This window comes from Triturus cristatus, chromosome 4_1 (assembly GCF_964204655.1).
Source record: "Triturus cristatus chromosome 4_1, aTriCri1.1, whole genome shotgun sequence".
NCBI lineage: Eukaryota > Metazoa > Chordata > Amphibia > Caudata > Salamandridae > Triturus > Triturus cristatus.
This window is the reverse complement of record NC_140585.1, coordinates 1,268,762,942-1,268,789,612: the sequence shown is the minus strand read 5'-3', so window position 1 is coordinate 1,268,789,612 and position 26,671 is coordinate 1,268,762,942. Positions and strand designations below refer to the sequence as shown.

General features: G+C 45.7%; 1 protein-coding gene across 1 annotated transcript in view; it reads right to left on the bottom strand.

Moving 5' to 3' along the window:
• The window catches only part of NCKAP1L (NCK associated protein 1 like), a 1,693,457-nt gene that overhangs the window by 1,510,094 nt on the left and 156,692 nt on the right, over positions 1-26,671 (bottom strand). The window contains exons 5-6 of the mRNA XM_085654768.1: positions 15,529-15,671; positions 11,634-11,724 (exon numbers count right to left, since the gene is read on the bottom strand). Of these exons, the coding sequence (XP_085510894.1) occupies positions 11,634-11,724; positions 15,529-15,671 (234 nt within the window). The remainder of the gene's footprint in view (positions 1-11,633; positions 11,725-15,528; positions 15,672-26,671) is intronic.

Here is a 26,671-nt window from a genome sequence, read left to right as displayed (position 1 = left end):
TTTAAGAAAATGACACTATAATTGAACTGAACCCACAAGGGAAAAACTTGTCGCAGGTATTGAACTACGGGTTCCAGCATGCCTGAAAGATGACTCACCTGAGAGGCCCACATGGGCAGTTTATGTGCATGCAGTTAATGGCGCCCCAGCGATTTTGGCAGTTCAAACAGCGTCACCCTCTGATGAAGGAGCCTTCGAGCTCTGAAAAGCGTAAGGGATTTACATTTGGAGTTGAAATGCCGGTTTTGAAAAATAAATGCTTTGTGTGAAAGCACTCAACTGCGAAGGGCGTCCTTGCTTCAGGGCGATTTTTTGATGTATTTGTACTCGGCAGCCTGGCCGAGAAGGATGCCCCACCATGGACTTTAATATGGGGCCAAGAGGTCTGAATACTCGGACCTTCAGGCGCAGTTGAGCTATGTGAAAGGGAACTGGTGTTTTCACTGCAGCCCACTGGGGATTTTATCTGTTTAAGAAAATGACACTATAATTGAACTGAATCCACAAGGGAAAAACTTGTTGCAGGTATTGAACTACGGGTTCCAGCATGCCTGAAAGATGACTCACCTGAGAGGCCCACGTGGGCAGTTTATGTGCATGCAGTTAATGGCGCCCCAGTGATTTTGGCAGTTCAAACAGCGTCACCCTCTGATGAAGGAGCCTTCTAGCTCTGAAACGCGTAAGGGATTTACATTTGGAGTTGAAATGCCGGTTTTGAAAAATAAATGCTTTGTGTGAAAGCACTCAACTGCGAAGGGCGTCCTTGCTTCAGGGTGATTTTTTGATGTATTTGTACTCGGCAGCCTGGCCGAGAAGGATGCCCCACCATGGACTTTAATATGGGGCCAAGAGGTTTGAATACTCGGACCTTAAGGCGCAGTTGAGCTATGTGAAAGGGAACTGGTGTTTTCACTGCAGCCCACTTGGGATTTTATCTGTTTAAGAAAATGACACTATAATTGAACTGAACCCACAAGGGAAAAACTTGTCGCAGGTATTGAACTACGGGTTCCTGCATGCCTGAAAGATGACTCACCTGAGAGGCCCACGTGGGCAGTATATGTGCATGCAGTTAATGGCGCCCCAGCGATTTTGGCAGTTCAAACAGCGTCACCCTCTGATGAAGGAGCCTTCGAGCTCTGAAACGCGTAAGGGATTTACATTTGGAGTTGAAATGCCGGTTTTGAAAAATAAATGCTTTGTGTGAAAGCACTCAACTGCGAAGGGCGTCCTTGCTTCAGGGCGATTTTTTGATGTATTTGTACTCGGCAGCCTGGCCGAGAAGGATGCCCCACCATGGACTTTAATATGGGGCCAAGAGGTTTGAATACTCGGACCTTCAGGCGCAGTTGAGCTATGTGAAAGGGAACTGGTGTTTTCACTGCAGCCCACTTGGGATTTTATCTGTTTAAGAAAATGACACTATAATTGAACTGAACCCACAAGGGAAAAACTTGTCGCAGGTATTGAACTACGGGTTCCAGCATGCCTGAAAGATGACTCACCTGAGAGGCCCACGTTGGCAGTATATGTGCATTCAGTTAATGGCGCCCCAGCGATTTTGGCAGTTCAAACAGCATCACCCTCTGATGAAGGAGCCTTCGAGCTCTGAAACGCGTAAGGGATTTACATTTGGAGTTGAAATGCCGGTTTTGAAAAATAAATGCTTTGTGTGAAAGCACTCAACTGCGAAGGGCGTCCTTGCTTCAGGGCGATTTTTGATGTATTTGTACTCGGCAGCCTGGCCGAGAAGGAGGCCCCACCATGGACTTTAATATGGGGCCAAGAGGTTTGAATACTCGGACCTTCAGGCGCAGTTGAGCTGTGTGAAAGGGAACTGGTGTTTTCACTGCAGCCCACTTGGGATTTTATCTGTTTAAGAAAATTACACTATAATTGAACTGAACCCACAAGGGAAAAACTTGTCGCAGGTATTGAACTACAGGTTCCAGCATGCCTGAAAGATGACTCACCTGAGAGGCCCACGTGGGCAGTTTATGTGCATGCAGTTAATGGCGCCCCAGCGATTTTGGCAGTTCAAACAGCATCACCCTCTGATGAAGGAGCCTTCGAGCTCTGAAACGCGTAAGGGATTTACATTTGGAGTTAAAATGCCGGTTTTGAAAAATAAATGCTAAATAAATGCTTTGTGTGAAAGCACTCAACTGCGAAGGGCGTCCTTGCTTCAGGGCGATTTTTTGATGTATTTGTACTCGGCAGCCTGGCCGAGAAGGATGCCCCACCATGGACTTTAATATGGGGCCAAGAGGTTTGAATACTCGGACCTTCAGGCGCAGTTGAGCTGTGTGAAAGGGAACTGGTGTTTTCACTGCAGCCCCCTTGGGATTTTATCTGTTTAAGAAAATGACACTATAATTGAACTGAACCCACAAGGGAAAAACTTGTCGCAGGTATTGAACTACAGGTTCCAGCATGCCTGAAAGATGACTCACCTGAGAGGCCCACGTGGGCAGTTTATGTGCATGCAGTTAATGGCGCCCCAGCGATTTTGGCAGTTCAAACAGCGTCACCCTCTGATGAAGGAGCCTTCGAGCTCTGAAACGCGTAAGGGATTTACATTTGGAGTTGAAATGCCGGTTTTGAAAAATAAATGCTTTGTGTGAAAGCACTCAACTGCGAAGGGCGTCCTTGCTTCAGGGCGATTTTTTGATGTATTTGTACTCGGCAGCCTGGCCGAGAAGGATGCCCCACCATGGACTTTAATATGGGGCCAAGAGGTTTGAATACTCGGACCTTCAGGCGCAGTTGAGCTATGTGAAAGGGAACTGGTGTTTTCACTGCAGCCCACTTGGGATTTTATCTGTTTAAGAAAATGACACTATAATTGAACTGAACCCACAAGGGAAAAACTTGTCGCAGGTATTGAACTACGGGTTCCTGCATGCCTGAAAGATGACTCACCTTAGAGGCCCACGTGGGCAGTATATGTGCATGCAGTTAATGGCGCCCCAGTGATTTTGGCAGTTCAAACAGCGTCACCCTCTGATGAAGGAGCCTTCGAGCTCTGAAACGTGTAAGGGATTTACATTTGGAGTTAAAATGCCGGTTTTGAAAAATAAATGCTTTGTGTGAAAGCACTCAACTGCGAAGGGCGTCCTTGCTTCAGGGCGATTTTTTGATTGTATTTGTACTCGGCAGCCTGGCCGAGAAGGATGCCCCACCATGGACTTTAATATGGGGCCAAGAGGTCTGAATACTCGGACCTTCAGGCGCAGTTGAGCTATGTGAAAGGGAACTGGTGTTTTCACTGCAGCCCACTTGGGATTTTATCTGTTTAAGAAAATGACACTATAATTGAACTGAACCCACAAGGGAAAAACTTGTCGCAGGTATTGAACTACGGGTTCCTGCATGCCTGAAAGATGACTCACCTTAGAGGCCCACGTGGGCAGTATATGTGCATGCAGTTAATGGCGCCCCAGCGATTTTGGCAGTTCAAACAGCGTCACCCTCTGATGAAGGAGCCTTCGAGCTCTGAAACGCGTAAGGGATTTACATTTGGAGTTGAAATGCCGGTTTTGAAAAATAAATGCTTTGTGTGAAAGCACTCAACTGCGAAGGGCGTCCTTGCTTCAGGGCGATTTTTTGATGTATTTGTACTCGGCAGCCTGGCCGAGAAGGATGCCCCACCATGGACTTTAATATGGGGCCAAGAGGTTTGAATACTCGGACCTTCAGGCGCAGTTGAGCTATGTGAAAGGGAACTGGTGTTTTCACTGCAGCCCACTTGGGATTTTATCTGTTTAAGAAAATGACACTATAATTGAACTGAACCCACAAGGGAAAAACTTGTCGCAGGTATTGAAATACGGGTTCCTGCATGCCTGAAAGATGACTCACCTTAGAGGCCCACGTGGGCAGTATATGTGCATGCAGTTAATGGCGCCCCAGTGATTTTGGCAGTTCAAACAGCGTCACCCTCTGATGAAGGAGCCTTCGAGCTCTGAAACGCGTAAGGGATTTACATTTGGAGTTAAAATGCCGGTTTTGAAAAATAAATGCTTTGTGTGAAAGCACTCAACTGCGAAGGGCGTCCTTGCTTCAGGGCGATTTTTTGATTGTATTTGTACTCGGCAGCCTGGCCGAGAAGGATGCCCCACCATGGACTTTAATATGGGGCCAAGAGGTCTGAATACTCGGACCTTCAGGCGCAGTTGAGCTATGTGAAAGGGAACTGGTGTTTTCACTGCAGCCCACTTGGGATTTTATCTGTTTAAGAAAATGACACTATAATTGAACTGAACCCACAAGGGAAAAACTTGTCGCAGGTATTAACCTACGGGTTCCAGCATGCCTGAAAGATGACTCACCTGAGAGGCCCACATGGGCAGTTTATGTGCATGCAGTTAATGGCGCCCCAGCGATTTTGGCAGTTCAAACAGCGTCACCCTCTGATGAAGGAGCCTTCGAGCTCTGAAAAGCGTAAGGGATTTACATTTGGAGTTGAAATGCCGGTTTTGAAAAATAAATGCTTTGTGTGAAAGCACTCAACTGCGAAGGGCGTCCTTGCTTCAGGGCGATTTTTTGATGTATTTGTACTCGGCAGCCTGGCCGAGAAGGATGCCCCACCATGGACTTTAATATGGGGCCAAGAGGTCTGAATACTCGGACCTTCAGGCGCAGTTGAGCTATGTGAAAGGGAACTGGTGTTTTCACTGCAGCCCACTTGGGATTTTATCTGTTTAAGAAAATGACACTATAATTGAACTGAATCCACAAGGGAAAAACTTGTTGCAGGTATTGAACTACGGGTTCCAGCATGCCTGAAAGATGACTCACCTGAGAGGCCCACGTGGGCAGTTTATGTGCATGCAGTTAATGGCGCCCCAGCGATTTTGGCAGTTCAAACAGCGTCACCCTCTGATGAAGGAGCCTTCGAGCTCTGAAACGCGTAAGGGATTTACATTTGGAGTTGAAATGCCGGTTTTGAAAAATAAATGCTTTGTGTGAAAGCACTCAACTGCGAAGGGCGTCCTTGCTTCAGGGCGATTTTTTGATGTATTTGTACTCGGCAGCCTGGCCGAGAAGGATGCCCCACCATGGACTTTAATATGGGGCCAAGAGGTTTGAATACTCGGACCTTCAGGCGCAGTTGAGCTATGTGAAAGGGAACTGGTGTTTTCACTGCAGCCCACTTGGGATTTTATCTGTTTAAGAAAATGACACTATAATTGAACTGAACCCACAAGGGAAAAACTTGTCGCAGGTATTGAACTACGGGTTCCTGCATGCCTGAAAGATGACTCACCTTAGAGGCCCACGTGGGCAGTATATGTGCATGCAGTTAATGACGCCCCAGTGATTTTGGCAGTTCAAACAGCGTCACCCTCTGATGAAGGAGCCTTCGAGCTCTGAAACGCGTAAGGGATTTACATTTGGAGTTAAAATGCCGGTTTTGAAAAATAAATGCTTTGTGTGAAAGCACTCAACTGCGAAGGGCGTCCTTGCTTCAGGGTGATTTTTTGATGTATTTGTACTCGGCAGCCTGGCCGAGAAGGATGCCCCACCATGGACTTTAATATGGGGCCAAGAGGTTTGAATACTCGGACCTTAAGGCACAGTTGAGCTATGTGAAAGGGAACTGGTGTTTTCACTGCAGCCCACTTGGGATTTTATCTGTTTAAGAAAATGACACTATAATTGAACTGAACCCACAAGGGAAAAACTTGTCGCAGGTATTGAACTACGGGTTCCTGCATGCCTGAAAGATGACTCACCTGAGAGGCCCACGTGGGCAGTATATGTGCATGCAGTTAATGGCGCCCCAGTGATTTTGGCAGTTCAAACAGCGTCACCCTCTGATGAAGGAGCCTTCGAGCTCTGAAACGCGTAAGGGATTTACATTTGGAGTTGAAATGCCGGGTTTGAAAAATAAATGCTTTGTGTGAAAGCACTCAACTGCGAAGGGCGTCCTTGCTTCAGGGCGATTTTTTGATGTATTTGTACTCGGCAGCCTGGCCGAGAAGGATGCCCCACCATGGACTTTAATATGGGGCCAAGAGGTTTGAATACTCGGACCTTCAGGCGCAGTTGAGCTATGTGAAAGGGAACTGGTGTTTTCACTGCAGCCCACTTGGGATTTTATCTGTTTAAGAAAATGACACTATAATTGAACTGAACCCACAAGGGAAAAACTTGTCGCAGGTATTGAACTACGGGTTCCAGCATGCCTGAAAGATGACTCACCTGTGAGGCCCACGTTGGCAGTATATGTGCATGCAGTTAATGGCGCCCCAGCGATTTTGGCAGTTCAAACAGCATCACCCTCTGATGAAGGAGCCTTCGAGCTCTGAAACGCGTAAGGGATTTACATTTGGAGTTGAAATGCCGGTTTTGAAAAATAAATGCTTTGTGTGAAAGCACTCAACTGCGAAGGGCGTCCTTGCTTCAGGGCGATTTTTGATGTATTTGTACTCGGCAGCCTGGCCGAGAAGGATGCCCCACCATGGACTTTAATATGGGGCCAAGAGGTTTGAATACTCGGACCTTCAGGCGCAGTTGAGCTGTGTGAAAGGGAACTGGTGTTTTCACTGCAGCCCACTTGGGATTTTATCTGTTTAAGAAAATTACACTATAATTGAACTGAACCCACAAGGGAAAAACTTGTCGCAGGTATTGAACTACAGGTTCCAGCATGCCTGAAAGATGACTCACCTGAGAGGCCCACGTGGGCAGTTTATGTGCATGCAGTTAATGGCGCCCCAGCGATTTTGGCAGTTCAAACAGCGTCACCCTCTGATGAAGGAGCCTTCGAGCTCTGAAACGCGTAAGGGATTTACATTTGGAGTTGAAATGCCGGTTTTGAAAAATAAATGCTTTGTGTGAAAGCACTCAACTGCGAAGGGCGTCCTTGCTTCAGGGCGATTTTTTGATGTATTTGTACTCGGCAGCCTGGCCGAGAAGGATGCCCCACCATGGACTTTAATATGGGGCCAAGAGGTCTGAATACTCGGACCTTCAGGCGCAGTTGAGCTATGTGAAAGGGAACTGGTGTTTTCACTGCAGCCCACTTGGGATTTTATCTGTTTAAGAAAATGACACTATAATTGAACTGAATCCACAAGGGAAAAACTTGTCGCAGGTATTGAACTACGGGTTCCAGCATGCCTGAAAGATGACTCACCTGAGAGGCCCACGTGGGCAGTTTATGTGCATGCAGTTAATGGCGCCCCAGCGATTTTGGCAGTTCAAACAGCGTCACCCTCTGATGAAGGAGCCTTCGAGCTCTGAAACGCGTAAGGGATTTACATTTGGAGTTGAAATGCCGGTTTTGAAAAATAAATGCTTTGTGTGAAAGCAATCAACTGCGAAGGGCGTCCTTGCTTCAGGGCGATTTTTTGATGTATTTGTACTCGGCAGCCTGGCCGAGAAGGATGCCCCACCATGGACTTTAATATGGGGCCAAGAGGTTTGAATACTCGGACCTTCAGGCGCAGTTGAGCTATGTGAAAGGGAACTGGTGTTTTCACTGCAGCCCACTTGGGATTTTATCTGTTTAAGAAAATGACACTATAATTGAACTGAACCCACAAGGGAAAAACTTGTCGCAGGTATTGAACTACAGGTTCCAGCATGCCTGAAAGATGACTCACCTGAGAGGCCCACGTGGGCAGTTTATGTGCATGCAGTTAATGGCGCCCCAGCGATTTTGGCAGTTCAAACAGCATCACCCTCTGATGAAGGAGCCTTCGAGCTCTGAAACGCGTAAGGGATTTACATTTGGAGTTAAAATGCCGGTTTAGAAAAATAAATGCTTTGTGTGAAAGCACTCAACTGCGAAGGGCGTCCTTGCTTCAGGGCGATTTTTTGATGTATTTGTACTCGGCAGCCTGGCCGAGAAGGATGCCCCACCAGGGACTTTAATATGGGGCCAAGAGGTTTGAGTACTCGGACCTTCAGGCGCAGTTGAGCTGTGTGAAAGGGAACTGGTGTTTTCACTGCAGCCCACTTGGGATTTTATCTGTTTAAGAAAATGACACTATAATTGAACTGAACCCACAAGGGAAAAACTTGTCGCAGGTATTGAACTACAGGTTCCAGCATGCCTGAAAGATGACTCACCTGAGAGGCCCACGTGGGCAGTTTATGTGCATGCAGTTAATGGCGCCCCAGCGATTTTGGCAGTTCAAACAGCATCACCCTCTGATGAAGGAGCCTTCGAGCTCTGAAACGCGTAAGGGATTTACATTTGGAGTTAAAATGCCGGTTTTGAAAAATAAATGCTTTGTGTGAAAGCACTCAACTGCGAAGGGCGTCCTTGCTTCAGGGCGATTTTTTGATGTATTTGTACTCGGCAGCCTGGCCGAGAAGGATGCCCCACCATGGACTTTAATATGGGGCCAAGAGGTTTGAATACTCGGACCTTCAGGCGCAGTTGAGCTATGTGAAAGGGAACTGGTGTTTTCACTGCAGCCCACTTGGGATTTTATCTGTTAAGAAAATGACACTATAATTGAACTGAACCCACAAGGGAAAAACTTGGCGCAGGTATTGAACTACGGGTTCCAGCATGCCTGAAAGATGACTCACCTGAGAGGCCCACATGGGCAGTTTATGTGCATGCAGTTAATGGCGCCCCAGCGATTTTGGCAGTTCAAACAGCGTCACCCTCTGATGAAGGAGCCTTCGAGCTCTGAAACGCGTAAGGGATTTACATTTGGAGTTGAAATGCCGGTTTTGAAAAATAAATGCTTTGTGTGAAAGCACTCAACTGCGAAGGGCGTCCTTGCTTCAGGGCGATTTTTTGATGTATTTGTACTCGGCAGCCTGGCCGAGAAGGATGCCCCACCATGGACTTTAATATGGGGCCAAGAGGTCTGAATACTCGGACCTTCAGGCGCAGTTGAGCTATGTGAAAGGGAACTGGTGTTTTCACTGCAGCCCACTTGGGATTTTATCTGTTTAAGAAAATGACACTATAATTGAACTGAATCCACAAGGGAAAAACTTGTTGCAGGTATTGAACTACGGGTTCCAGCATGCCTGAAAGATGACTCACCTGAGAGGCCCACGTGGGCAGTTTATGTGCATGCAGTTAATGGCGCCCCAGCGATTTTGGCAGTTCAAACAGCGTCACCCTCTGATGAAGGAGCCTTCGAGCTCTGAAACGCGTAAGGGATTTACATTTGGAGTTGAAATGCCGGTTTTGAAAAATAAATGCTTTGTGTGAAAGCACTCAACTGCGAAGGGCGTCCTTGCTTCAGGGCGATTTTTTGATGTATTTGTACTCGGCAGCCTGGCCGAGAAGGATGCCCCACCATGGACTTTAATATGGGGCCAAGAGGTTTGAATACTCGGACCTTCAGGCGCAGTTGAGCTATGTGAAAGGGAACTGGTGTTTTCACTGCAGCCCACTTGGGATTTTATCTGTTTAAGAAAATGACACTATAATTGAACTGAACCCACAAGGGAAAAACTTGTCGCAGGTATTGAACTACGGGTTCCTGCATGCCTGAAAGATGACTCACCTTAGAGGCCCACGTGGGCAGTATATGTGCATGCAGTTAATGACGCCCCAGTGATTTTGGCAGTTCAAACAGCGTCACCCTCTGATGAAGGAGCCTTCGAGCTCTGAAACGCGTAAGGGATTTACATTTGGAGTTAAAATGACGGTTTTGAAAAATAAATGCTTTGTGTGAAAGCACTCAACTGCGAAGGGCGTCCTTGCTTCAGGGCGATTTTTTGATGTATTTGTACTCGGCAGCCTGGCCGAGAAGGATGCCCCACCATGGACTTTAATATTGGGCCAAGAGGTTTGAATACTCGGACCTTCAGGCGCAGTTGAGCTGTGTGAAAGGGAACTGGTGTTTTCACTGCAGCCCACTTGGGATTTTATCTGTTTAAGAAAATGACACTATAATTGAACTGAACCCACAAGGGAAAAACTTGTCGCAGGTATTGAACTACAGGTTCCAGCATGCCTGAAAGATGACTCACCTGAGAGGCCCACGTGGGCAGTTTATGTGCATGCAGTTAATGGCGCCCCAGCGATTTTGGCAGTTCAAACAGCATCACCCTCTGATGAAGGAGCCTTCGAGCTCTGAAACGCGTAAGGGATTTACATTTGGAGTTAAAATGCCGGTTTTGAAAAATAAATGCTTTGTGTGAAAGCACTCAACTGCGAAGGGCGTCCTTGCTTCAGGGCGATTTTTTGATGTATTTGTACTCGGCAGCCTGGCCGAGAAGGATGCCCCACCATGGACTTTAATATGGGCCAAGAGGTTTGAATACTCGGACCTTCAGGCGCAGTTGAGCTATGTGAAAGGGAACTGGTGTTTTCACTGCAGCCCACTTGGGATTTTATCTGTTTAAGAAAATTACACTATTATTGAACTGAACCCACAAGGGAAAAACTTGTCGCAGGTATTGAACTACGGGTTCCTGCATGCCTGAAAGATGACTCACCTTAGAGGCCCACGTGGGCAGTATATGTGCATGCAGTTAATGGCGCCCCAGTGATTTTGGCAGTTCAAACAGCGTCACCCTCTGATGAAGGAGCCTTCGAGCTCTGAAACGCGTAAGGGATTTACATTTGGAGTTGAAATGCCGGGTTTGAAAAATAAATGCTTTGTGTGAAAGCACTCATCTGCGAAGGGCGTCCTTGCTTCAGGGCGATTTTTTGATGTATTTGTACTCGGCAGCCTGGCCGAGAAGGATGCCCCACCATGGACTTTAATATGGGGCCAAGAGGTTTGAATACTTGATGCACCAATAATATGCCAGAGGGGCATTTCCTATTTAAGTATTGCTGTATGTCATGCCTATAAAGGGGTGTGCTGCTTTTTGAGGAGATATTCCACCAATTAAACATTGATGCAAAAGAGAAGCTTTCTCCCAGTACTCAAACCTAAACATAAGATCTTAAATAATACTATAAAATATAGAATGAAAATCAGGGGATTGTGCAAGAGAGTCTTCCCTGCATCCTGTGCATGTTTGGCAGATGCAGTCTAGGATTTAGCAGCTCCATCTTGAACCTTTCCTGCATTACCCAGCCAAGAAGGAGGGTCAGGAAGGATATAAATAGTGTCTGCATGGTGTCACAGCATACACAGAATATTGGTTATCAATGATCTGGTAAGTCCAAATACATAATAGAATGCTTAAGTAATACCATAACTAATTCAAGGAAACATTTCATGGCAATTGCATATGGGTCACTAATCTCTGGATATAAAAGAATGTTGCTTGGAAGAATGTTGTAGTGCAGGAACATGCCTCTTTCCACCAAACTGTTTTTGTAACTTATTTTACTTGCTGCAAGGTGATAATGACCAGAGATTGCAGTATTCCCTTACCTGGTATTTCACAACTAAGGGGCACTTTTATTAATATATTCAGATGAAACTCATCTAACATCAAAAAACACCAGAACGTTTCTCTCATAAATATTTTTATATTCTGCTTTACATTCATTTATCGTTAAGATAGTAATGTTATAGTGCCACCAATTTTTTTTACCATCTAATTTGTACACAAGAGTGAATGCCATTCACATCTCTTATAGTGCTGTTTTGGTAAGAAAGGCTACTTTGCTCAGAACTTCATTTTGTCACAGACTCTCCCACCTGATTCAGGTGGTCAAACTCCATGCTATGGTGCACATAACTCACCCTTGTATGCGGTCCAAACTCCTCACTTAACTTTTTCAGTGGATTCTCATATTCCAGGACCATCTGCCCCAACCTGGGATAGCATGAGTCACTAAAATTGAACACCAAAAGTACAGTATTAACAAGGACTGCAGCTCTTTCCTTTCATGCCTTTACAGGTTTCACTCCACATTGTCTTATGCATATCTAATACACAGTAGCCTTTTCAAGATCAGTCAAAATGGTGGACACCAAAGTAGTAATATTCGCAAGCATAATATTTTTGCATTTGCATTTCTTTCTGTTCATGACCATCTCGATATAAGGCATTGTGTGTGGAATAACACTTGGACAAAGCAACTGCAATAGGTAGAGGTAATAAGAAAATTGAGGTAAATAGAACAGTGTAACTGATAGAATATGATAAATGCTAGTCAGGGGTTAAGTTACATATATTCTGAAGAAACAAGTTGAGTTTGAAGGCTGCTTGGAGGGTGTTAATGGTAATGGGTGCTCAAATACCAAAAGGGTATAAGGACAATGCAAAAGTGTGTTAGGGAGTGCTGAGACAAAGTTAGTTAAGGGATAGAATTGGGTAATTGTTGTTGTTGAGGAAGACAGCTTGTGAGGTTTTAAAGTTAGGAGCACCAGCGGAGTCAGGGCTGCTGTGAAGGGGAGCATGCGGGACTTCAGGTCACGGTGCAGGCAGAGGCTCGGTGATGGCATCCAGTGGTGTCAGTGAGAACAGAACTCCGTTGCGAAGTGGGGCAGTGCTTGTTACAATGCTCGCAGGTTGCGGGAAGGCAGCGGCATCGTCGTTGCAGAAGCGCTGTTGTGGGTAGATACAAGGCTGCGGTGTGAGACGGGGGAATGCAGTGTGTGAGGCCCACAGGTCCGATGCAAGGAACGGTGTCAGTTGACGATCTGGAGTCAATGCCGTCAGTGGGCCAAGGCTGCAGTTTGGGATGGGGCGGTGCATCGAGTAACTTAAGAGCAGTGTCCCCAGGCCACGGTTACGGCAGCAGCATTGATGTCGGTGTGGAGCATCGTCATCGGGGATACCAGGGTGGCGATCAGAAGCAAGGCGGCGCGAAGTGCGGTGCCCTCAGGTCACGGTGCAAGCAGAGGCTTAGTGGTGGCATCAGGGGGCATCGTAGGTGAGACCAGGGTTGCAGTGCGGAGCGGGGCGATACTCTCTGCAGTGCCATCAGGTCACGGGGCCAGCAGCGGCGTCGTTGACTGCGTCATTGTGGTTTTTCTTCTGTTGCAGCTCAAAACACACAGTTCCCAGTGCTGGTAGCAGATAATCTTTGAAGTCTTTGCTGGTCCTGAAAACAGGGAACAAGCTCTACTTCAAGCCCTTGGAGAAACTCAGTAAATAAGTTGTGGAAAGTTCAGTCCAGTCCTTTCACTGCCCAAGACATAAGCTGCAACTGCAGGCCAACCCAACAAAATAACACACAGCAAAGGGGTAGTACTCATCCTGGCAACTCTTCCAGCTCTTCTTGTTGACAGGTTCCGTAGTCCAAAAAGTTCAAAAGTTCTGGGGTTTTAGGTATGATTACTTATACCCTTTTTTTCCTTTGATATCTTTGTTCAGAAAGTCTTTCTGGCTCAGCAAAACCAGTGGGTGCACTTGCCAGGTCGACTGCATTTCAAAACTGCACTCACAGTCACTGCAGGGGCAGGTCTGAGGCACATTTGAAAGACTACTTGTGTGGGTGGTACAACCAGTGCTGCCGGCCCACTAATAGCATTTGATTTACAGGTCCTGGGCACAGGCAGTGCACTTTACTAGGGACTTCTCAGTAAATCAAACATTCCAATCATGGAAAATCAATCATAACACAATTTACAGTAAGAGCACTTGCACCTTAGTACTGAATAGCAGTGAAAAGGTGCACAGAGGCACTAAACCTGCAAAAACAAAGTTCAGCACACCATCAAAAACAGGAGGTCAGAAAGCAAAAAGACAGGGGAAACACGCCAAATGATTCAGGGTCTAATAAGCGGGCTCTACCGGCCATTTAAGGCCTGCTCCCTTATTAAAGGCCTGAGCCAAGGGGAGCAGGCCTTTAATAGCCAGCATAATGGGCCTTTTGGCCTTTAATGGGCGATAGAGCCTGCTACAGAAGGCTTTAAGGCTATTACAACATTTCGCCCCTAGGGGACAGATTGTTCTAATTTGCAAAACAAAGGACTCACAGAGCCCGATAGGGATTGAAATCTCCTCCGGCTCCATGAGTCCTTTGAGGAACATGCATCAAGATATTCTGCGATCACACACAGTGCGATTCGCAAAAATCGTCCGTTTGCGATTGTAAAATGGCATTTTCTAATGTATTAAAGGTTTTTTGATTCGCTATTTAGGTAATCGCTTTTTGTGCGATTTCATAAATTGCGAATGCAAATAGGGAATTGCAATTTTTGATTCCCTAATGCACATGCCAGAAGGTTTTCCTAAATGCGAACTTTGCATTTAGAAAAAGCTAATTACCATCAACTTCAAATTGATGGTAACCATGTGCATACTTTGAAAAAGGCACAAAACTGCATTTTTCGCACACATGCCCCTAGGGCATGTGAGTGCCTCACATGTGCACCTTTTTTGTTAGGGGCACCTCAAGGGGGACTTAGGCCCCTGGGCACCCTTGCCTTTGCATTACCTAATTTGCGATTACCAATTAGGTAATCGCAATTTAGGTAATGTAAGACCATTCTCACCTATGGGCCTTGAGGCCCATAGGAGTGGAAGGAGTCGCAATTACAAATAGCGATTCCCTAATTGTGTTTACAATTCTTTCAATTAGAGAATCGCTATTTTATGTAAATTTTGTTACATTGCATTTTGCGAGTACCAAATAGCGATTTCTAAAAAATCGCTTATTGGTAGTTGCAAAATGATACTTGCATGCATGTGGCCCTTTGTTCTCAGCAACAGCTGTGAACAAACATTGGAATGTTGCTGCTCCGGGCTTCTACCAGCCAACAGAAGCCCGGACCACTCCATTGTCTTCAATAGAGCACTCGATATTCCAATGTTCTAATGCAGTTTAGCCATTGCCTTCTGGACATCATTGGTCAAATGCAGCTTGCGTAATTCTTCTGTAGATCTCGGGTTTCAGCAGGCTTGTAATCATGGGTTAGATTGCTTTGATAGTGCGGTCCCAGGACTAGTAGGCCTTGAGAGTCAACCACTGACTCATAAAATCTACTGGAGATTAAGTCTGGATAGTGTGGTTTTGGATGGTTTATTCATGATGGCCATTGGACTGTTACAACTGCTCGATTTTAGTCCATAGACAGTATTTTCAGTGGCTTATTTCAAAGACACATGCTATTACATTAGTTTGCCAGTAGAATTGAATGTTGACCAGGTGCCAGAAAGAAAATCATGGCCACTCTTTAGCTAAACCCGGTGTAGTTTTCACTGCATACTTTTTCATCAGAGCATTTGCTAGTGGGAGGACTGTGAAACACAGTTCCTTTACTTGTTTAATAGTGACAATGCAGTTCCTATTGATTGGGCCATTGGAACATAAGGCCAGGTGTCAGGGGATGAAGCAATATATAAATCTCATCACTGGTCTTCAACAATTCCTATTAATTCCCGACATCAGTAAGTTTTTATTCCTTAAGGGAACCTATTACTAATTTACACTGCTTGCTTGAGCTACATCTGTTCTACCTTACTCTATTCATCATCTGACTGGATCCACACACATTTACCATTCCTTGCTCCACCAAAGGCAATGACGTGTGCAGTGTAGCTGCACCCACAGAGTGATTCAGCCCCCAGCAGTCACAGCCATAGATACTGGCCACAGGCATTTGGATTTCCCACCCTTTAGAGACAAGTAAACCCATCTTGTTTTAGTATTATGGACAAGTAAAAGTGCAGGTGCAGATTCCTCACCCATGTCCGTGAAGCATCTCATGAGCACAGTTGAACATCCCAATGATAACCTTTCTGTCATCAATACGGGACAGCAGCAGGAAGACAGATGTGTATGTCACAATCAGGTCCAAGTAGCTTTTTGTAAAATTGTAGTTCACATTCTGTGGAGAGAGACACACACCTCATGACACAACATCACGTAAATAACAAGAAAATCAAAATATGGTACAAAGCTCAAACACAGAGCACATCGGTGTGTTGTTGTTCAAGAGTGGGGAATGGGTGCACTCGGAAATATAGTTGCTTTGGCGTGTGTAAGAGGCGTTCAACTGAATAATGAATTAAAAGTATAACTAGAAAGAGCACCCGCAATAAAATTTTAAAGTAGCTTAGTAACATGTTTTGTACCTTTCAAAAAATGGAACTATAATGGTTTGGTCAGTACCTTTTCGAAAAAGGAGACAACCATTTCACATTTCATTTTAAGATGCTGTTAGGTCATCGTGAAGAGATAGTATTTAAACCTTCGAAACCAACTAGTTAGCACTTTACTCTAAATAGACATCACACTCAGCTAAACATTGCTTTGGAAAAAAAATCTGATATTGAGAAAAATACCTGCAAGTAAACTTTTTTAAACTCAAAACATATAACAATCAGGGTTCAGTGGTCCTCTGAGGCCTCTGGGCCCTTGTGAAACTGCATATGCTGCTCCATTGATAACCATGCCTCTGATATATAAATGCCCTCCCCAATCCACCACACTCACTCCCCTCAGTCACTCATTCTAACGCGCTCACACTCCCCCAGTCACTAATTGCACTCACTTTCACTTACTCTTCCTCACTCCCGTGCACTCTCTCATGCTCACTCTCGGTCTCTAATTTTCAGTTGCTATCATTCTCACTGACACTAACAAACACGCTCACACAGATAAAAACTCTCCCACCCTCTGTCAATCTCATTTACTCTCAATTCCGCACAAATTCTGACACACACACCCACTCACACATTCACACATGCACAGAGAAACTACGAGTAAGATTATTTTTTTTACTTAACTTGCTTCCTCTGTTGGTGTCTCCTCCATGGCCGCAGCAGAGCAGGAATTAGGAGCTGAATATAGGAACCAGCAAGGCATGATTCCTGCACTGCAAATGAGCACAAACACTAGAGAAGGGCCAAGATTACCCGGGGGCGACCCACATCAACCCCTCTCCCAACTTCTTGATAGGGCTGGAACCACAGCCCTGACAGAAGCTGTCACAGGGCTCGGGCTCCTGTCCTGCTCTTCTGAACATCATTGACTACAGCAATACATTGTTTAGCACCCTGATAATCTTATTTTAGGAGATAAACTGCACCTCCTAAAGCATCCATAGTAGATCTGCTAAATAATATGGATTGTGCCTGTGTGGTGGGACATAGCCAACGTACGCACTTTTTTGTTGCAGTTTCTTACAGTGCATACTCGACCCAAAGGTACTGGAGCGCTTTACAAGAGCACCATTTGTATTAGGTCGAGCCAAGGCAGCGCGCATGCGCTGTCTGCAAGACATGGAGTAATGGATATATGGAGTATGTTTGCCATTGGGTCGTTCCCGCGTTGCTCTGCATTCCCAGCTGCCTATAGGCTGGGACTTCTGAGACGTCACTTCCGCTGCAAGGCAGGCAGCACTGACCACCTACAGTGTAGTGATACTGCAGGGTTGCATCAGTTTTGTTTTGGCACTACTTCGCTTATCATCATGGCACCTGGTTCACAGGCCGCCATGCTTATAACTGTAGTCTGCTTTTATATTTCTCTTTGCCGCAGCCACAGTTTTTATTCACTCCAGACACAGTGCGCTGTCTGCAAGACCTGGAGTAATGGATAAATGGAGTCTAATCCCGCCTGCTGCTTCCTCCTGTTTGCCATTGGGTCATTCCCGCGTTGCTCTGCATTCCCAGCTGCCTATAGGCTGGGACTTCTGAGACGTCACTTCCGCTGCAAGGCAGGCAGCACTGACCAGCTACAGTGTAGTCACACTGCAGGGCTGCATCTGTTTTGATTTGGGACTACTTCGCTTATCATCATGGCACCTGGTTCACAGGCCGCCATGCTTATAACTGTAGTCCACTTTTATATTTCTCCTTGCCGCAGCCACAGTTTTTTATTCACTCCAGACACAGTGCAGCGTTGTTCCAGTGCGGCATCATCCTCGGCTACTTGTGCCAGCCCTGTGTAACTAGTACTTCTTCCTTCCAGGGCTGTTTCACCCGAGAGAAGCCTCATTCCGGTGCTCTCTCGCCCAGCCCCTGAAGCCACTGTTTCCTCATATAGCGCGATCTTGTTTGTGAGCTTCATTAGCATAGCCCGATCCATCTGCGTGATAGAATGTAAATGTCTTAAATTAAGGGTGCAGTACCACAGGCTGTTACTAGGTGTCCCTAGTAACAGCCTGTGGTACTGCACTCTTTCCTTAAGACATAATCTAAGAATTCCATTAGTATTTGGCTCAAGGAACGAGCGTGAAATTTGTTCCCTTCACTGATGGAATTTTTTTTTTTCTCACAAAGGCTCCAAAAGATTAAAATGCTTGCGCTCATTTCTTAAGCCTCATGGTAATGGCATTCCTATAATATGCCTTAAGGAAAGGGTGCAGTACCACAGGCTGTTACTAGGTGCCCCAGCGACACCTATCAACAGCCTGTGGTACAGCAACCTTTCCTTAAAACCTTATATAGGAATTTCATTACACGAGGCTTTCGGAACATGCATGAGCATTTCTGTGCATTTCTTTAGGCTTATATAGCCTTTGTGGTAAGAACAGACATTCCACTTCAAAAAGGAAAAAAAACTTGTGCTAGTTCCTTAAGCCTCATGGTAATGGAATTCATATAATAGGCCTTAAGGAAAGGGTGCAGTGCCACCGGGCTGTTACTAGGCGTCTCTAGTAACAGCCTGTGGGACTGCACCCTTTCCTTAAGACATAATACAAGAATTCCATTACTATGTGGCTCAAGGAATGAGTGTGAGCATTTTTCATTCTTTAGTGGAATTTATTTTTTTATTGTAAAGGCTACAAAAGATTAAAAGGTTTGCGCTCGTTTATTAAGCCTCATGGTGATGGAATTCCTATATTATGTCCTAAGGAAATGGTGCAGTCCCACAGGCTGTGACTAGGTGTCCCAGACACCTAGTCACAGCCTGTGGTACTGCACCCTTTCCTTCAAATAGAATTTCTTACTTATTATGTATGCTGCTGCTGGCATACTTTTAAACAAAAAAAATTAACATTTGCAACACCAATAGGTAACATTTCTACGAATGCAAGACCTATTGCATTGCAAATGCTTGTTACACAAGGGCACATTTATTTTGAGGCACGAAGAGATTAAGGGATTTGTTGAGAATCACAGGATGTTGAGCCTCCTGCTGAGTCTCGAACCCAGTTCCCCAGCTTCAAAGTCAGCTGCTCTAGCTGTTACATCATATCCTCTCTCTTGCCCATGCACAGTCCATGCATCCACCTACAGAGTTCTGTGTCTTAAGCAGCACACTGTAGATGGATCGTTGCCCAACCCCTCGACTCCTCGCCTCATCTTTTATCAGGAGTCTGGAGAGGCTGATGAGGAAACTTATCAGTGCACATACAGTGTTCATGAAAACTCAAACATTGTGTTTACATGTACACTGCAAAATGCAAAAAATAGCAGACTGGGTAGAGACTAGGGGCATGATGCAGTGAGTCACAATTGGCAGGGCACTTCCCAAATACCCTGTTGACGAACTACCACTTTGAATTATGGTCTCTCTTTAGGACCTTAGAAAGAGCTGAATCTGGCCTGGTTTCATTTAAGAGTAAAGTACAGCTGCACTTGTCCGTTAAGGAGCATCGCCTCCCCCACCATCCCCCGCTGCCAGCGCAGTGGCAACACACAGAATAATTTTACACAAAATAATAAAATGGTCAATAGCGTGATGACGGGTTGGGGCAGACAGATTCCTGCGTACTGCAGGACGACTGCTCAGTGTGCATGACAGATTGGCTGGCTGGCTGTCTACAGCTGGACAATCTGTCATGGGCACTTCAACGCCTGCAATCCTAGTGCTGAAAAACAGCCGAGGGATTGCAGACACTGAGCCGCAGCCTCTGTTGCACTGGATTAGCCTGCTCCAATCAATCCTGGAGCTGCTTTTAGCAGCTCCAGGATTGGTTGGATTCGTAAGCAGGAAATAAACCACCTTCCTTCCTGCTCGTTGTCCTCTTCGGAAATGGCAACATATCAGTGAGTTTACGGCGTGCTTCGTCCCACTGATTTCAATAGTTGCTAGCCACCCCTGGTAAAGTGGATGTACATTGAACCACTGGTCACAACAGACTGCTGGGGTTTCCTGTCTGACCCCTTTTCTACCTCCAAAGGAATGAAACAGTGATGCCATTTTTCCTCCTTTCCTTTCTTACTTGTTCTGGAATCCCTCACAGTGGGCACAAGATGGTCGAATCAATCAAGGGTGTAGAAGATACTGTGGCATGCAGGATTATACTGTATGCATGAGACATCCTCATTACTCTCAGAGAACTGGTAATTTTGATCACTAGTTCGGTCCCACTGATTGAAGATCTTTTGTCCTTTTCTGGATATAAGATTGGAGTGAGAGGGATATTCTTCCATTCACTAGGATCACAGCCGCGGCGCTGGATTATGGGTTTCCTTGAATGTCATTGAATTTGAAATATATCGGTGTCTTTATCAATAGAGGACTAGAGGGTAAGCTCTCAGAAGATTTACAAATTCATTTTGCAAAAATTGACAACGATTTCACCTCATGGTCATCCTCACATATGTCCCAAAGGGTTAGGGCGCAAGTTGTAAAAAAAAAGTTGATGACACCAAGGAACCAATTTTCTTAGGAATGATGAGTTTTGGGACCCCCTTTTTTCTCAGCCCCCGCTTGACGAATCACCCCGAGACTTTCAGGGTAGGAGCTGAGCGGAGCGCCCCATTAGTTTTGAAAATTTCGCGAGGATTCGTCAACCGGCGCCAAAGTTATTCAAAATAGAATTTTCAGATTTCCTATGGGAACTCGGTCCTAACCATAACTATCTACTGGCGACCGCCAGTAGATAATATATATATATTCACTGAAAAAACCATAGGTTTCACACACGTTATAGTTACGAATTAGCATTTAAAAAACCTTGGAAATTCACTTAAATAACCATAAGTTTCACACATGTTATAGTTAGCTGGACATTTCACTCGTAAAAAACCAATGAAATACCCCCGTTATAGTTAGTGCAGGCAACTATAACTCACGCGACCGCAATCCTCTGCTGATGACGTCAGATATTACATCACTGTATTTAGACACTTATTTACCCATGTCTTCTTCCATTAATCTTTAGCTATACATATATTACAAATATTTATTTTTCATAAAGACACATATGTCATCAGTGATGTAATATCTGACGTCATCAGCAGAGGATTGCGGTCGCGTGAGTTATAGTTGCCTGCACTAACTATAACGGGGGAATTTCATTGGTTTTTTACGAGTGAAATGTCCAGCCAACTATAACATGTGTGAAACCTATGGTTTTTTAAGTGAATTTGCAAGGTTTTTTAAATGCTAATTCATAACTATAACGTGTGTGAAACCTATGGTTTTTTCAGTGAATTTGTACAGTTTTTTAAATGCTAAGTTATGTATTTATTAATTATTTTTTTTTTCAGATTTTTCACCGTGCGCGCACCGTGCGCGTGCTGTGGGCGCACCCACGGTTCGGCGTAAGTACACCGTGCGCGCACCTCGCGATTGAAAAAAAAAAAAAATGTTTTTTCGCCCTTGGGGGTCCTTCGGTGACCCCCTGACCAAGGCTAGGGGGTCAGGAACTGTCCACTCTGCCCCCTTTTCACGTTCTCCACCTTCTTTTTACACCCCCTCAGACTGCGAGAGACAAAATGGCGGCCGACACTTCCTGGTTTAGACCGATTCGAATGTTTACCGACATCTAACAACCAATCAGAATTGCGCTTGCGCACGGCAGGGTGCGCGCACAGTGCGCGCACGGTGCGCGCGTATAGATATTGATATGCTTTTAAATGCTATTTTCTCAGGAAATACTGAACAGATTTACACCAGACCTGCAAAAGGCACTTCCTTGACCTTATGGCTACCTCTCTGCCAAATTTCACGTAATTCTGTTCAGCCGTTCGGGCTGTAGCTGCGACTAAAGGTCCTATGGAAAAATGCATGGGGAAAACGCGTTTTGGGACCCCCCCTTTTTCTCGGCCCCTGCTTGACGAATCACCCCGAGACTTTCAGGGTAGGAGCTGAACGGAGCGCCCCATTTGTTTTGAAAATTTTGCGAGGATTCGTCGACCGGCGCCAAAGTTATTCAAAATAGAATTTTGAGATTTCCTATGGGAACTAGGTTGTAACTATAACTATCTACTGGCAACCGCCAGTAGATAATATATATATATATATATATATATATATATATATATATATATATATATATATATATATATATATATATATATATATATATATATATATATATATATTTTTATATAAAAAAATAGTAGGTAGTTATAGTTAGGACCACGTTTCCATAGGAAATCCGCAACATTCTATTTTGAATAACTTCTGCGCCGGTCGACGAATCCTGGCGAATTATTCAAAATAGGTGGGGCGCTACGCTCCGCTCCTACCCTGAAAGTCTCGGGGGGATTCGTCAAGCGGGGGCTGAGATAAAAGGGGGGTCCCAAAACGCGTTTTTCCCATGCATTTTTCCATAGGACCTTTAGACACAGCTACAGCCCGAACGGCTGAACAGAATTACTTGAAATTTGGCAGAGAGGTAGTCCTCAGGTCAAGGAAGTGCCTTTTGTAGGTTTGGTGTAAATCTGTTCAGTAGATTCTGAGAAAATAGCCTTTAAATCAATATATATATCTGAGCCAGCTTACGGTGCGCTTACGGTGCGCTTACCGTGCACGTACGGTGACGTGCGCAAGCGCGATTCTGATTGGCTCTTAGATCTTAGTAAACATTCGATTCGGCCAAAACCAGGAAGCGGCGGCCGCCATTTTCTCTCTCGCACTCTGAGTGGGGCAGCATAAATGAAGCCCAAAAATGTGTAAAGGGGCAGTTTATTGAGATAATATTCACCCAGCAGTGATATACGGGCCCCCAAACAACCCCCAAGGCCATAAATTTTTTTTTTTTTTTTTCCAAAAATCGCCGATTACGCTTACCGTACGCGTACGGTAAAAATTGGATTAAAAATAAAAAATTATCCACACTCTCCCCACCCCAAGTGCAAATGGTGCCCTAAGGGCACCATTTGTGCATGGCATATCAAACAAATGAAAATAATAAACAAAACATTTCACAACGATGCGCATAATATGTCCCCCATGTGCGCACGGTGCGCGAAGCGCGTCGTGCGTACATGGCCCATCCCGCATAATGTGGGCACGCGGTGCGCGCAGCGCACCGCGTGACCACCGTGCGTGCATGGCACTAACTGCGTAAAGTGGGTGCGCGAAGCTCACTGTGCGCGCACGGTGCGCGAAGCGCACCGTGCGCGCACGGAACGAACTGCGTTAACTGGGCGCGCACGCCACGAATGGCGTAAAGTAAGTTAGCATTTAAAAAACCGTACAAATTCACTGAAAAAACCATAGGTTTCACACACGTTATAGTTAGGAATTAGCATTTAAAAAACCTTGCAAATTCACTGAAAAAAACATAGGTTTCACACATGTTATAGTTAGCTGTACATTTTACTGATAAAAAACCAATGAAATTCCCCCGTTATAGTTACTGTAGGCAACTATAACTCACGCGACCGTAATCCTCTGCTGATGACATATGTGTCTTTATGAAAAAAAAATATTTGTAATATATGTATAGCTAAAATTTAATGGAAGAAGACATGGGCAAATAAGTGTCTAAATACAGTATTAGCATCAGCAGAGGATTGCGGTCGCGTGAGTTATAGTTGCCTACAGTAACTATAACGGGGGAATTTCATTGGTTTTTTATCAGTAAAATGTACAGCTAACTATAACATGTGTGAAACCTATGGTTTTTTCAGTGAATATATATATATATATATATATATATATATGAATATATACTAAAAAAGGAGCAGATAACTCTGGGTAGTTCTCAAGTTTAGGTGGAAAGCAGCTCCAGTATAGAGCACTCTCAACACCAGCGACACTCTAAATTTGCTCACCTCAAATGTCTGCTTTTCTATCAAATTCTTTAAGCGTAGGATTAGCACAGTGCCATCCATGCCGAGATAGAAAGGGACAAAGACTTTTACCATTTCTACAGCAAAGTTTTTAAGCATAGAAATAGCACAGTGCTATCCTTGCAGAGCTGTAAAATGGCCCAAGCCTTTTACCACTCCAGGCACAGTATTACAGCTTTGGACTGGTGAAATACCATCCAAGCCAACCAGAAATGAATAAAAGCAACCCCAGACACGTGTTTCGCTCTCATCAGAGCTCTTCAGAGAGGTATAGCTTTGCCCAGACACAAGGGAGCACCCAGTGTAATTCAAAACAATTCCCTTTCAGGCATAGAGTGACGCATACATTATGCAGAAAAATATATTCACGGAAAAAAACAAAGGTTAAAGGGGCGTTATAGTTAGTCTTACATTTTACTTGTACAAAACCAGAGAAATTCAGCTGTTATAGTTAGCTGAGGTAACTATAACTCGCGCCCCCGCAATGCACTGCTTATGACCTCACATATTACATCACTCATGACATGGTCAGTGACATCACTGATGACATCACTGATGTCATCTCAAATGGCATCACTCACCCCCAGTCACAGATCTGGGTTGAATTCATCATCATACTTCGCCAGTTCAGACCAGTTCAGAGACAGTCATATGCAAATCAGTCTTTTTAAAAAAAAAATGTAACAATTCTTTTTTATTAATCAACACGTATAAGCAAATATAAGCAATTTAGCATGTATCAAATTGTCATTATACAAATAAGAGGGAACTGCAAATCAATCTTGACCCTGTTCCTTATGGGAACAGTCCATCCTGAACTGCCAAGCCAGGTCTTCCCTGGGCTGGAAACAAGCTTCCTGGGACCAGATTCTGGGTAACACCCCTCATCAGCCAGGCTAGTTTAAATCCAGTGGCAAAGTGAGCAAGGGGCCCACGTCTGGGTATAAACGTGCAAACAAAGCAAACACATGGAGAGGATGGACGGAGCGCTGAAGCTTTTCAGACACTCACCCCCAGTCACAGACCTGGCCTGAATCCATCATGGTTCTTTAGCTCACTTCGCCACCCCAGTTCAGACCCAACCATATGCAAATCAGTCTTGACCCTGTTCCTTATGGGAACAGTCCAGCTCGAACTGCCAAACCAGATCTTACCTGGACCGGAAACAAGCATCCTGGACCGGTTTTGGGGTAACACCCCTCATCCCCGAGGCTTGCCAATATATATGTTTTTTTCTAAGAGAGGGGGGCCCCAGAGACCCCACCCCCCCGGGCTTGGCTATTTTTTTAAAAAGAATTTTAAAGGAGGGGGGCCATGCGGCCCCCCTCCCCTGGCCAATTTCAGCCCCGGAGACCCCATCCCCCAGGGCCCGGCCATTAAAAAAATAAATTAAAAAACAGGGTGGGGGCTGAGTGGCCCCCCTTCCAGGCTATTTTCGGCCCCAGGGACCCCATCCCCCTGGGCGTGGCCTCTCATTCGGACCTGCAAGAGGATCCCCAAGGCCCCCACGGTCCCTGCTCGCTCCCTGCCTCCTGCGGGAGCCGACATTGCTCTTGGGCAGAGGGAGCTGCTAATATGCAGCTACCTCTGCCCAAAAGCAATTCTGCTTCGCTTCATGGAAGCAAGAGCATTTTCAATGCTCTCGCTTCCATGAAGTGAAGCAGTGTTTGCTATGGCATGGCAGGAGCAGTGTTCCCGCCATGCCATAGCGATCTGCAATGTCTCGTGGGTGGACATCCAGGGACTTTGCTGGATTCCTGGTGGTCCCCAGGGTCATGGAGGGCTCCTGGAGAGGGGTTGCCTGGGTGGGGGGCTGTATAGCCCCGGGAAGGTGGTGGTCCCTGGGGCTGGGTGGGAGGATGGAGCCCCCACACTTCATTTTTTAAGATAGCCCCAGGGAGGTGGCGGTCCCCAGGGCCGTGGGGGGCCACGTGACCACCTGCATTTAATGAATATTGCCCCGGAGAGGTGGCAGTCCCCGGGGCTGTGGAAGCCTCCGTGGCCCCCGCATTTAATGACTAAAGCACCAGGGAGGTGGTGGTCCCCAGGGCTACATGGGGAGGGCAGGAGCCTCCCAAAGCCTTTTTTTTTTAAACCCCAGAGGATGTGGCGGTTCCCGAGGCTGCTGGGGGCCAGCATGTCCCCCGTATTTAATAAACATAGCCCTGGGACCTCGTCATTATTTGTAATTGCCCCTGGGATCTGGCCCACCTGGGGGCTTAAACAAACCGATAGAGACCGTGCTTCGTTTTTCAAAAACAAATCGGCGGGATTCGCAGACCCAACGCGACTCTCGCCTAAATTGTTTATAAAAAAATGCTTTTTCTGGCCCTGGAGGTCCCTGTGGTACCCCCTGAGCAGGCCTAGTGGGTCAGGGTGTTTCTACCATGCCCCTTTAATTGATTATTACCCTTTTTTCACTTTTTTCTTGTGACTCGGTTCAACCGAGTTACAAGATGGCTGCCAACACTTCCTGGTTGGAACTGTTGGAAGCCATTCAGATCACAGGCTCAAGATCGGGAGGGTTTGCGGATCCTCCGCGGCCATATTTGTATATCTGAGAAATGTTTAAATTTCTCAGGAACTACTGAATGGATTTACACCATTTAACAAAAAGAGTGCTTTCTGAACCAACAGCTACCTTTATGCCAAAATTTGGTGTAATTCTGTTCACCACCTCCCCGGGGCTATGGAAATGAAGGGAGGGGGGCTGTGCAGCTCCCTTACTGGAGCCCTTGATGGCCCTGGGGACCGCCACCCCCCCAGGGGCGGCTCCTGCAATGTCCTGGGGTGCCCACCCCCGGGACATTGATGTTTGCTATGGCAAGGCCGGAGCACGGCTCCCGTCCTGTCATAGCAAACTCTGCTTTGCTTTTTGGAAGCGAGAGCAGGAAACCTGCTCTCA